Source organism: Neomonachus schauinslandi, chromosome 5, assembly GCF_002201575.2.
Source record: "Neomonachus schauinslandi chromosome 5, ASM220157v2, whole genome shotgun sequence".
NCBI lineage: Eukaryota > Metazoa > Chordata > Mammalia > Carnivora > Phocidae > Neomonachus > Neomonachus schauinslandi.
The window spans coordinates 55,129,580-55,143,512 of NC_058407.1; the positions used below are offsets into that span (position 1 = coordinate 55,129,580).

Genomic DNA, 13,933 nt, shown 5'->3' on the forward strand with positions numbered 1-13,933 from the left:
TTTCTGAAAAAAATTATCTGCATCCACATAAGGGGGACTGTTTTCATATTGGGATTACAATTTTAAATGTACCAATTATTTCTTACTAAAAGATTAAAACCAATTATCAAGATAAGATTATCAAGATAAGACACCATGTAAAATGTAGTGAGTTCTCCATTAACCAGTGGATATGGCAGGTAATAACATTTCTTTCCTGCGGGCCATGGGCCTAGGACTGCTTTTCCACTTTCAAGGGAAAGACCACAGTGTAGCAAAATTTCTACAATTACTGACTTTTCTCCATGGCCAGAGATGATAAACAAAATGTCTCAGTTCTGATGACTAATGACGCTAAGCAATATTCCAGCAACTTAGTGGATCTCACCTAGATATTACCATCATCAATTACTACATAAGTATCTTTATGTGTCTAGCATTTGTTTTCTTGAGACAAGCAGAAAATCCTCAATGATCTTTAATTTAGACAGATTTTTTCATCTATTACCCTAAACACTTTTTTTTTTTAAAGGTTTTATTTATTTGTCAGAGAGAGAGAGAGAGCACAACAGGGGGAGCTGCAGAGGGAGAGGGAGAAGCAGGCTCTCTGCGGAGCAGGGAGCCCGATGCGGGACTCAATCCCAGGACACTGGGATCATGACCTGAGCTGAAGGCAGACGCTTAACTGACTGAGCCACCCAGGCGTCCCTATTACCCTAAACATTTTAAGATTTTTTTTTCTGAATTGATAACTACTTATTTAACCAAACTACTATTTTTTTTTAAGTGGGCTCCATGCCCAGCATGGAGCCCAACACAGGGCTTGAACTACGACCCTGGGATCAAGACCTGAGCTGAGATCAAGAGTCAGATGCCTAATGAACTGAGTCACCCAGGTGCCCCCAAGCTACCATTTTTTTGATGAGCTTCAAAAGAGTTCTATTTTGTGCTTTTTATTTACTTATTGATTTATTTGAGAGAAAGAGAGAGAGAGTGAGAACAGAGGGAATAGGCAGAGGGAGAGAGACAAGCAGACTCCGAGCTGAGCCTAGAGTCCAAAGCAAGGCTCCATCTTATGACCCTGACATCATAACCTGAGCTGAAATCAAGAGTCAGACACTTAACCAACTGAGCCACCCAGGCGCCCCTCTTTTGTGTTTTTTTAACATGTATAATATGTATTAAAAATAGGAAAATAAGAACACGAATAAATTGAAAAATTTATTTAATAATAAATACATATTATAGGGATTTACATATTATTTATTTAATGGTTTGAGGAAAGAAATTATGTAATTCTTCATTCTAAACTTTTCTGTAGATCCAGCCAGGGAGTGGAAGGCTATCATATGACCATGACAAGTCTATAAGTATATCCTACTTTCATTGGATGAAGAATGATTGCTGGGGTATCAAGCTCTCTCTGAGACTTACTGGATGCTATCCTACTCTATTTCTTCCTCTAGGAATCCTGCATTTTCCAGCAATCCTGGCTCCTGTCTTTAGGTAGAGCAGCATAAGAATTCTGACCAGTAGAATATGTGCAGAAATGTTGTTTACCCCTTCCAGGCCTGGCCCTTAAAATATCCCACATGATCTTCCATGCTGTTTGCGTTCATTCTGTCTGGCCAAGTGGAGCAGATTTTGGAAACACCACAAAGTCTCATGCAATGGCAGAGCCACCAGATGAAACATTGCTTGAGCAATAAGTAAACTTATACTCCTTTGAGGCACTGGGACTTTGAAGTTATTTGCTTTAAACTAATAAATTCAATTAAGACTTGACTTAACAAAAAAGTTATGCAAATTTTTGTCTTGCTTATGAGTTAGTCAACTACCTGTTCAACATAAAATTATGACTGTATAGTTCAAATTCAGTAGACTTCTATGAATTCACTAGAGGAATCTGTTTCAGTTGTATTTAAAAGGTGGGGGGGACTATGTATCTTAACATCAGCATATTTTGGAGCTCAGGACAAGATGACTTGTGTGTTGTTTTGGTAAAACATTATTAAATAACACCTAACCCCTGCCATAGAGGAACAAAACCAGGTACACAGTATTTATTGTTTCTATAGTCATCAGAAATAACACAGAATCCTTAAAGCAACTGTCCAAAGGAGATACTCAGAAAGTGCATTAGAAACAGAATTTTTCGGGGCGCCTGGGTGGCTCAGTTGGTTAAGCGACTGCCTTCGGCTCAGGTCATGATCCTGGAGTCCCGGGATCGAGTCCCACGTCGGGCTCCCTGCTCGGCAGGGAGTCTGCTTCTCGCTCTGACCCTCCTCCCTCTCATGCTCTCTGTCTCTCATTCTCTCTCTCTCAAATAAATAAATAAAATCTTTAAAAAAAAAAAAAAAAAAAAGAAACAGAATTTTTCATTGATACACTCAAATAGCATTTTAAAGATACCTTCCAGTAGTGGAACAGAAATGCATCCATTTAATCTAACTAAAAAGCATCAAGGGAGACATACTGGATTAATGTAAATCACTGACATATAGAAAGCAGAAAACACATAACAATATGCACACGTGTGTGTGCACACATACACACATACACACAGAGGATCATTGGAGGATCACATTTTTACCTTGGTACTACCATAAAGAAACAATATCCTGTAGATTAATTATTATGTTTTTGTCACTGACAAATGACCTTGGTAGGGGTAGAACCTGAATCAGGTCTGTAGAAGGCCTGGCCTAGATCTGGCTCTCTCATTTTCTAGAAGTAAAGAGGAAGATATGAGAAAGGCAGAAGAGCACAGTGACTCAATATTTGGAGTCTCGATTTCTATCTGCCACTAATAAGCTGTTGTTCTTGGGAAACTATTCCATATCTCTATTTCTTCAATTATAGAATGGAGAGAAAATAATACTTATCTCACGCATTGTTAAGAGGACTAAATCATATGACACATAGCAAGCATTTAGAGAGGACTTAGCTGAAAGTAAATACTAATAAATATTGGATATTATTGCTAATGGTATACCCCTATCACTATGAGCAATATTATCCTCAACTGTAAGGTAAGAAATTGTGGTAGATGATTTGTATAATTTCTTTCAGTTCTTGTATTCTGAGTCTACACCTGTCTCTTAAAGTCAAATATCCAGTTGAAAAATGAAAACTCGAAAATCTAAGTATTTTACATAATGACTTTAAAAAATGTAGAGGCCATCTGGTCTGCTGTTGAGATTGACTTAAAGAAAATAAGTGACATAATAATGCATTAATAATTACATTTTTTAAGCATTCAGAAGTGACATGGTTCTTTGATTTGTTCTCCCTCATGAACCTTACCCTCAACTGAATATGGAATGTAACAGGATAATTGTCAGGCAACCATTTACATTAAATATGTCGTATTTAGGGGTGCCTGGGTGGCTCAGTCGGTTAAGCATCCAACTCCTGACTTCAGCTCAGGTTATGATCTCATGGTGGTGGGACAGAGCCCCGCATCAGGTCTGCACTCAGTGGGGAGTAGGTTGGAGATTCTCTCTCCCTTTCTATCTCCCTCTACCCCTTGCCCTGTTCTCTCGCTCTCTCCCAAAATAAATAAATAAATCTTTTTTTAAAACGTTATACTTAATGAGTACTACAGAGGTAAGGAATTATTTTGATCACACGAACTTGAATGGATCCAGACTGTACATGATAACACTCCATTTCTGCAGCTGAAGGTGAAGTACTTAGTAGGTTTACAGACTGTCAGCAACTGGAGTTTCTTTCTCATTAGGATGAAAGCATTTCTACCAACTGTAACAATGGCAGGAAATGATACTAACACTATAGTATAGACTTTATTCCAGATTAAATGGAAAGGTGCCTCCCTCGGAAATTCCATAATTTAGTAAACCTTACTTTGTTCAAAGAAATCCTCATTCAAATACTCTAGTCATACTAAAGAACGAAGTGAGTATCTCAAGATGCAGAATGAATAAAATTATTAAAAATTCATTTGGAATTATATTTTTGGTTGGTTTTAAGTGCCTATAATACAAAAACAGAGTTTTAATATACCAAGACATTAAATGTAAAACACTGTGGCATGGAAGCATTGTTTTCTTAATCTGGAATTCCATTTATTCCCAGAAACCTTACCTCCTGCATACATAACAGCCAGCATAATGGATGATATCCACGCTATTTCACTGTAGGTAGTTTTGAATATTTGCTGAATTTCTTTGAAGAACACTGTGACAGCTTTGGGGAATGCATATGAAAATCCAATGGAGATAAAAGATGCTCCAACCACTACCCAGCCCCAGCCTCCATCGGGAGGTGGGTATAGGGGGGGGGCCTACTGGTGGTGGCATTTCTGTTCCTCTATTCAAGATTCAAGTAATCTATTAAAAAAAATGAAATAATAGTTTAAACCTTATTTCCATTTTCAGATATTACTCTTGATAGTCACCAAAATAATACTTTATGGTTATAAGTATATAATTTCTCATGAATACTTTTTAATACTCTTATACTCAGAAAATTAACCAAAAAAATGGAATGGGGTATGTAACTTTGCTTTGGGCTAAAAAATGAAGCATTTAATTTGTTTATGGAAATAAAAACTACTCAAAATAAAGAATTCAGATCTGTACTGAAGTACCAACCCAAAAATAAAAGCTATCTCTATCTGAATTCCAAGCATAATAAAAATGGAGCTGTCATCTTAAAAACAGAATACTTTCTTAATCCAAATATTTAAAATTTTCTTTACAAATAAAAAGGACCATGGATCAAATCTGATAGATTTTAAAGAATTAAATAGTAGATTTTTTTAAATTATTAGAAATATTAGATTATTAGAAATATTTCAGAATTTTTCTACTTTTAATAATTGAGAATACTTAAAAATATTTCAGCATGGACCTATTTTCTAGACCCATAGCATTAGAAGTTATACAGTTTTAATGAATTAATTTTACTGCACTTCTCAAAATGGTGCTACCTATTATTTAATGAATGATATATTTTATGCATTTTTTTCATAGCAATAAAATTCTTCCAAACAAATAGATGGTATGTTATAGTTTGTTAAAAGAAAGGACTTTCTCTTTGGATATGCCTAGGAACATTTAGCTGCTAGCTTTATGGTATAAGAGCACTCACTCTCCTGTGGAAGAAATGATCACATATAGCTTCACACAACTGAAATTAAATTAAAAACATCTTGGTTCCCTAAAATCAATGTTTCTTTGTGGAGTAATGCTGTTCGCTTAGCTTTTAGCTGTAACTGCCAGCATTTTTCAATATCTTCTTGCTACTCTCATTTTATTTGTGAATATGTTTCAATTGAAATGTAGAAGAAAAAGAAACAATTTTCTATTGGTAAAATAATGTGGGAAATAAGTTAATAAAAACTAATTTTGCCGCATGTTTTCAGAAAACCCACCAAAAAACTAAACAGATATCTATGAAAACAAAGACAGGTTTTATTTTTGTTTACTGTCAAATTATATCAAGGGTATTTTCAGTGATCTTCTATATGCACTTTTTAGATTATGAATGAAAATATTCTCTACATTAAACTTCTCTAATTTGTCCATAGTTATACTAAAGGACTTGGCTTTCAGAAATTCATAGAGGAAAAATGATAAAAATGAAATTTAAAATAGGTAGAGAAGTTCTCTGCAATTTTCCTGTTTGCATAAAAGAACCTGTCTTTCATTATTAATTCATGAGTTTAAACTATTGAGGCTTTTATCACATCTGCTATTATAAACACTTAGAAATACAACTGGATGATTTGCTTCTCAGCCACTTCAAAAAATTTTTTCTAAATAATCTTAAATATATTAAATATCATATCAATATGAATATTGAAATTTACTAATATTCAAATCATGTTATGAATATGAATACTGAAATTTACTAATGAGCTAGGTTGATGTTGCAATTTCTATTGTATAGACAGGAATCTATGCTCATAGAAAACTGAAGGCCTTAAAAAAGATTATGTGATTGAGCTATTTTTTTTCTCCTTAATCCTCCTTTATTTTATATTGTTATTTTTTTCACCAGTTTATTTCTGTATGTAATCTTTTGTATCTGTTTCCAGCATATTGACTTGATTTATAAATGCATACTCCAGGTTGAGAGTCACTATTCATGCCTCTTCACTTCCTTATCTCCTAGCTGTTTAGTTTTTTCCACATAAATTGATATCTTATGATCTCTTAACTGAATTATTACAGAGTGGACCCTAACCAATTAACCCTTGAAAAATTCCATTTCCAAGATTACCACCTGTTCATTATTAAACAACTCTTGGGTTGATCAACAGTCAAGATCCAATTCATACATACTCACTGGTCTCATGTTATCTTCCTATGCACAACTCTGTAATATTTTCCACAACTTATACCTGTTGTGTCTTTCCTTTTATTTATGGAAATAATCAAGAAAAGCAGGAATTAAAAGTGTAATTTTACCTGTTGATAGATGTCAACTTGAACAGGTATTTTTGGATTATCTGTGGAATTTTACGTCTAGTCACTCTTCCTTGAAGTGATATGTGAAGGTAGTGCAAAAGGAGAGAGGTAGAGCAGACTCTGGATTATCTAAAGAAATGAAAAAAACAAAGGTTACATGTATAATTGAGTTCCATAGGCCCCATTAGAGCTTTAATTTATCCCAGGATATTGTGACCGTGTTTTAATAATTAGCAAAATTTCTTTGTCAATCCATTGATAGAATTGTTAATGTATGAACAAAATGATCAAACATATATGCATGAGAAAAAAATTATAAGTATAAAATTAAGAAATAGGATTTTTTAAAAAATAAATAACATTAGATTGCATATTTACCATTATGAGAAGAAAATTTATTGGCATTCATTAGCTGTCCCTCAAATAATTTCCTATACTCATTTAAATAATTTACTCTAAAATTCAGTTAAAGAAACTATCCATTGACAATGGAAAGAGAAAGTTTAAAAGATAATTATTAGAATATTATCAAACAAACTGAGGGTTTCAGAGGGGAGGGGAGTGGGAGTCGGGTAACAGGGTGACAGGTATTAAGGAGGGCACGGTTTGTAATGAGTACTGGGTGTTATACGCAACTAATGAATCATTGAACACTACATCAAAAACTAATGATGTAATGTATGGTGGCTAACTTATTAAAAAAAAGAAATATTATCAGTAATATATATGTCTCACAATGAGATAGACTGGTCATGAAAAGGACTAAAAGCATTTTAGGGATCTTCTGATTTAGAATTAAAACTTCCTAATCAGATCTGGGTGACAGATATTCCTAATACATCAAATACTTTCATTTCAACTTAAATCTTGTGCTGAATACATAGAAGCTAGTACTTAGAGTTTATTTTGTTTAGGTTGGACATTCCTTTGCCTAGATTAAAGCTGAGAAAAAGTCGATTCTGAATTAAATAACCAGTTGCCTGCTTTGCATGTAGGGCCATGTATCCTAAAGTGTTGAAAAAGGCAATGCAGCCACCAGGCTAAATGAGATTTGTATGAGAGGATGAGGAAAGACTGTGATCTAGTTGCCAAGTCAGTGAGAAACTGTGAGTAGGGACTAGAATGATTAGTCAGGGAATTATAAAGTCATGAATAAAATCTGAGAAATAGATAAGGCTGAAATTAAAGTTTTTTAAGAAGATTTATTCATTTATTTTAGAGAGAGAGAACCGGAGTGCGGGGAGGGGGTAAAGGGAGAGGAAGAGAATCTCAAGCAGACTCCCTGCTGAGCGTGGAGCCCCACACACGGGGCTCGATCCCAGGACCCTGAGATCATGACCTGAGCTGAAACCAAGATTCAGACACTTAACCAACTGAGCCACCGAGGCGCCCCTGAAATTAAAGTTTTAACTTGTGCTCAGAATAGAGTTTATGCTAAATGGGTCGCCTAGGTCTGGGGTAACAGGGGAGAGAAGAAACATCTGTTCTGGTCTTACCAGGAGTCTTGGGAACCTTGGTACTTTTTAAAGCCAGGTAAATCAGGGATGGCAGCCCCATCCTACTACACGTAACCAGCCCACCCAAATGCAGAAAATCCTTTATATATTTTGAAGAAATACATTTTCTGTCAGTTTCCTCTGGCAGACAGAGATGCCCTGAGTTCAGGGCAAAGCCTCAGAGGAAAGCCTGAGGCATTTCTGAAAATTGGGCTCTGACCTTCCAGTCTATACTTAATTATCATCATGCTTTATGGAGGCCAGCGTAGAGGCCACAACAAGAGATCTTGACAAGTCCACATTGTAAATGCTCTCCAACATTTCTACAAACCTTTCATAGAAAGGTTTAACCTGACTAGCCTATTTTCTTATAGAAAGACCAACCCATACCCATGGCTTTTTTCACTAAATTGGCCAAAAATCCAAGAAGTTGTAACTTCCTGCTTGGTAGTTATATAAATCTATTTTACATCCCTTTCTCTACATCTATTAAACTATTATATTTCAATATATGTTTATGCAAATATATTCATACGATCCATATATTGGTCTTTAGGTTTAAAAATGAAAAGAATTACTTTAGGATTGTGTGTCCTACTAAAAAAAAAAAAAACAGTAGATCAACAATCCTTAAGAATATGGGAAAATTTTCCTTTAATTTGGGAAAGCAACTATTTTGGAAATTGCTTCCTGAAGTCCAAGGAGGCATAAAGTTTATTTGTCCCTACAAAACCTGTGTTAGTTACTACAGCTAGAAGTTGGACTATGCTCTCAGCTAATTTGGTTTCTTGGCAGTTTGCATATATGCCACTTATTTCATGATAACTTTTACTTATAACAGGATTCACGAAAAAAAACAATGCTTAACTTTTATCCAAAGATTCAATTAATTATCATAATCCTATGAATGAAGAGGAAGTGATGTTTTTAATCATATTTAGAGATGAGGGCATAAAGAATCAGAGGTGCAAAGTGATTTTTCCAAAGTGTAAAGTCCAGTAAGTGATTAAATTGGTACCGAGACTAGTATTTTTGTTAGGCCTATTGTTACTGATTCCACTTTAACACAGCACCTTAGAGCCTGCTCTTTCTGCTCATAAATATACTCCTTCAGTTTTATTTCCAATGGTGAATTTCCAAATTTCAACTCTTGCACACATCCTTGCCTGTATTGTCCACCAGAATTCAAATATTTGTTCTTTGTAATTCTAAACCCCAACTATCCCTCAAAGTCTTTAGAAATTCATCATTATTTCACCTTATTTACATCTACGCTGTCTATAATTTTTTTTGAGATATTCATTGTCATTGACAAAAGGGTGACTTAATGACTACTGAAAACATTTATCTATTTCAAGTGTTTTTAAAACACTTACGTGGTGGGATGTGCTAAAGCCCCAAACCTTGCCTCATCTTCTAGAAATCAATATGGGTTGATTAAGGAGAGGAAGATGTAGGACAAAGAAATAATAAAACTATTAGTGATGATCAATGGTGAGACTCTAGTGTTATATTTAAGGTCTTTTCTCACTTAGTTGTACAGAATATCAGAATTTCCTTTATATACTTTGTGAATAATTATTTCATCAACTACCCAAATCTAAATCAGGATGAATCAATTTTATGAACCCTTATCAATAGTCTAAGCCATGCAGAAGTTTATGTTTCAAAACATAGTCCAGAAATAATGTACTCAGCAAATGAAATCCCAAATTAAATCAATGGATGTTAGGAGACTATCAACTTGACTATAAATTAATCTAGATAGCCTATAGATAAAGCATGACTTGTTCTTCACATCCTACCTATAAAGTGGCTATGTTTTCATCTAAAGGAATTACTAAGTTCCTTAAAGAATAATGAACTAGTCTTTATGCCTTCTACTTCCTTTTTCTTATACAAAAAGATACAGTAGTGTCAAATTAATGTACAATGTTTAAGTTTAGATGACAACTCACCCAATTTTGTAACAGGAATTAAAATGAATCAAATCTTCTCTTTTCCAACAGGTAATTGAATTAAAATTGGAATCTAATCCTGAGAGGTTATTTTATTCTTCCAGATGGACCATGTTTTAAATCCTATAGACTGATTTACTTCGACAACTAGACAAGAGACATATCAATAGTGGATAGCCCACAAAATGTCAGTAACACAAAACCTATTTTTAGATGTGAACTACTGCTGTAGTTAAAAGGACTCTGAGAATGCTAATTGATAATAAAGGTCAAACTAACTAAGACGTTTTTATAATGGGCAAATTAAAAAAAATAATAGAAGTCAGCACATATTTATAAGGAATTGGAAATAGATATCCCACACCAAACAATTCCTGATTTCTAATACTATAAGTGTGTAAAAGCAGTTGTCGAGGGCTGAATAGGGGCCCTGAAAAAGATTTGTTCATGTCCTAGTCCCTAGAACCTGCAATATATCTTAAAGGGTCCCAGAAACTGAGTGTTTGTGTTCCCTCAAAATTCGTATGTTGATACCTAATCCCCAGTTGTGATGGTATTTGAAGGTAAGGCCTTTAGGAGGCAATTAGGTCAGCAGGGTGAAGCCCTCATGAATAGGATTAGTGCCCTTATAATGAGGGCCCAGAGAGCTCCCATACTCCCTCTGCCAAGTGAAGACACAGTGAAAAATGGTTGTCTATGGGGACACCTAGGTGGCTCAGTCGGTTAAGCATCTGCCTTCGGCTCAGGTCATGATCCCAGGGTCCTGATATTGAGTCCTACATCGGGCTCCCTGCTCAGTGGGGAGTCTGCTTCTCCTTCTACCTGCCACTCCCCCCTGCTTGTGTTCTCTTTCTCTCTGAGAAATAATAATAAGAATAAATAAATAAAACCTTAAAAAAAATTAAAGAAAAAACTACACACCCACTTGGAAAAAAAAAAAAGAAAGGGAAAAGGAAAAGGAAAGAAAAAAGAAAAGAAAAGAAAAATGGCTATGACCCAGGAAAGGGCCCCAGCCAGACACTGAATCTGCTGGCACCTTGATCTTAGACTTCTCAGCCTCCAGAACTGAGAGAAATAAATTCCTGCTATTTATAAGCCACCTAGTGTATGATATTTTGTTACAGCAGCCCTAGCAAACTAACATAAAAATTGGTACTTGGAGGGGGAGGCTGTCATAACAAACAACTAAAAATGTGAAAGTGGATTTGAAACCGGGTAGTGGGGAGAAGCTGGACCGGTTTTGAGGTGCATGAGAGAAAAGTGCTATTACCATAAATAGATTATTTAGGGTGATTCTGGTGACAAGCAATTAAGAAAAGAGGAGACTGTAAAGAAAGCCTGAGTCTTCTTCAAGAATACCAAAGTTAATCCTGAACAGAATGTTAGTAGAAATATGGAGGGTAAAGGCCATTCTGGTGGGGTCTGACGGAGATCAGGCACGTGTTATTAGATGGTGAGGGAAAGGCAATCCTTGTTCTAAAGTGGCTAAGAACTTGGCTGAACTGTGTTCATCTTCTAGCTCTACCAAAGAACTTGTGAGTGATGAAATTGGATATTTAGCTGAAGTTATTTCTAAGCAAAGTGTTGAAGGAGTGGCCTTGGTTCCTCCTGACTCATAGTAAAATGCCAGAAGAAAGAAACGATTTAAAGGTAGAACTCTTAATCAAAAAGGAAGCAGAATTTAAAGATTTGGAGAACTTTCAGCCAATCCATACTGAAGAGATGAGAACGTGTAGTCAGAAGAGAACACTCAAAGTGTGGGCAAAACCCTGTTTGGTAAAATTAGCCATCTCAACAGAAGCAGGGGCTATTGTTGAAGACAAAGGAAGAATCAACCCGAAGACAATTCAGAAATCATCAGAGCTGCCCTTTATATCACAGGACCACAGTGCTAGGCCCCTGGGGGCAGAATGGTTTCAAAGGTGGGGCTGCCTGAAGGTAGTTTCAAAGGTGGGACCTTGGGGTGCATTGTCCAGTGCTGCCTCACATCATGGGCTCTGCTCGCTGCACTCCAGAACTGAGCTCCTTGGCTGCCCCAGGTGTAGCTCTAGAGGACACAGAGGCAAACTTTGGTGGTATCCACACTCCTCTACCATCTCTGTCAGTATGCAGAATGCAAGAGCCATGGGGGCATGGCTGCCTCCACCTGGATTCCAGAAGATGCCTGGAAGGGTTGCAGGATCAGAATCCTATTAAGGACAGCCATGAATATAAGACCCCATCCTGGCGGGGCAGAGCCCAGGCACAATACTTCTGCAGGGATAGGGCTACTGCAGAGAGCCCCAATGAGGGTGATGCTCAGTGGAGCCCTGGGGACAGGGCTGTCCCCAAGAACCCTGAGAGTGTTCACACTAACTGTGAGAGCTGCAAAGATGAGACCATAGCCCAGTGGGTCCAGAAGGCAGAGCATCTAATAAAAGATTATTCTTGATCCTTAAGATTTAATGTTGTTTGCTCTGAAGATTTAATATTGGGTTTTAGACTTACTTGGAACCCCTTCCTTCTTTCCTATTTTTCCCTTTTGGAATGGGAACGTCTATCCTATGCCTGTCTCACCATTATATTTTGGAAGATTTCACAGGTTCATAGCTAGAGAAGAATTTGCCTCAGGATGAATCATACTTTGAGTCACACCCATATCTAATTTTGATATTTAGATGAGACTTTGGATTTTAGACTTTTGAGTTGATGCTGTATCCTCCCAAAATTCATCTAACCTAATCCCCAATGTGATATTTGGAGGTGGGGCTTGTGGGAGGTAATTAGGTCATGAGGGTGGAGCCCTTGTGAATAAAATCAATGCCTTTATGAAAGAGGCCCATCAGATTTCCCTCACCCTTTCTGCCATGTGAGGGCACAAGAAGACAGCCATCCATGAACCAGGATGCTGGTTCCCACCAGACACAGAACTTGCTGGCACCTTCATCTTGGGCTTCCCAGCCTTCAGAAAGCCACCCAGCCTATGGTATTTTGCTGTAGCAGCCCCAACAGACCAAGGTTTATGTCAAAAGAGGTGACTGAGTTAAGGATCTTGAAAGAGGAGCTGATCCTAAACTATCCAGGTGGTCCCTAAAGGCAACCACAGGTATATTTATAAAAGAGAGGTAAAGGGGGTTTAAAGCAGACACGCAGAAGAGAAAACACAGAGAGGAGGCACTGGTATGAAAATGGAGGCAGAGCATGAAGCCACATAGCCACAAGCCAATCTTCTAGGTACATGTGAAAAGCTATTAACAGCTGGTGCCTTTGGAAAGAGGTGACATGTAATTCATATGTTTTTGAAATGTTTAAATGTTCTATAATGAGTATATCTTAGTTTTCTATTAATCTTTACAAAAATGCCCAACACAAAACTTTAGTATGCAAATATATATTCCCTTATATATTAATTTGGTTGTGAGTTGTAGCAGATAGTTCTATTTGTACTACATATAGGATTTTCATGTCTTTTTTTTAATGCTTTTTTTCCTGTTAGCTAAATTTTAATCATACTGCAGTAAAAAGAAATTGGCCCCTGTTTCTAGATCTTACCTAGTAGTTTTCACAGTGTGGCTCCTAGTGGAGGAGCATAAGCATTACATAGTAACTTGGTACACACCTAAATTCTAGGGCACCAGCTCAGATCTGCTGGATGAAAACTCTGCGAGTGAGACCTAGCAAACCACATTCAATAAATCCCCCAGGTGATTCTGATGTACAACAATGTTTGAAAATTGCTGGTTAGGCTTTTTCTCTAACACACCTGCAAGAATTGGCTGTAATTGTTGTAGTAAACTATCTACAGTTCTTGAGCTATCATGATGTTTCACCACTGCGTATCACACCTGCTATTTCTTCCACTGGAAGTTTTCTTCACCACTATCTTCTTCCATCTGACTACCTTCTGTCTATAATTTAAGGTATAGATAGACCTCAGCTCCCGTACCTGTGAAGTCCAACTGTAACCCCAATCCTAACTCCCTGTGCATACTTTTACCATAACACGTATATCACATAATACATATATCACACTTCCTTGGCACTCTCCCCTATTCTTGAGGACAGAATCTATCTTATTTAACTT

The 13,933-nt window shown here is 36.6% G+C and overlaps 1 protein-coding gene across 1 annotated transcript in view; it reads right to left on the minus strand.

The window, feature by feature from the left end:
• Positions 1-4,301, minus strand: part of SLC16A7 (solute carrier family 16 member 7) — a 65,859-nt gene extending 61,558 nt beyond the window's left edge. The window contains 2 exon segments of the mRNA XM_021687217.2: positions 4,087-4,274; positions 4,276-4,301. Coding sequence (XP_021542892.2) covers positions 4,087-4,274; positions 4,276-4,301 — 214 coding nt within the window.
• Between the last annotated feature and the right edge of the window lie 9,632 nt (positions 4,302-13,933).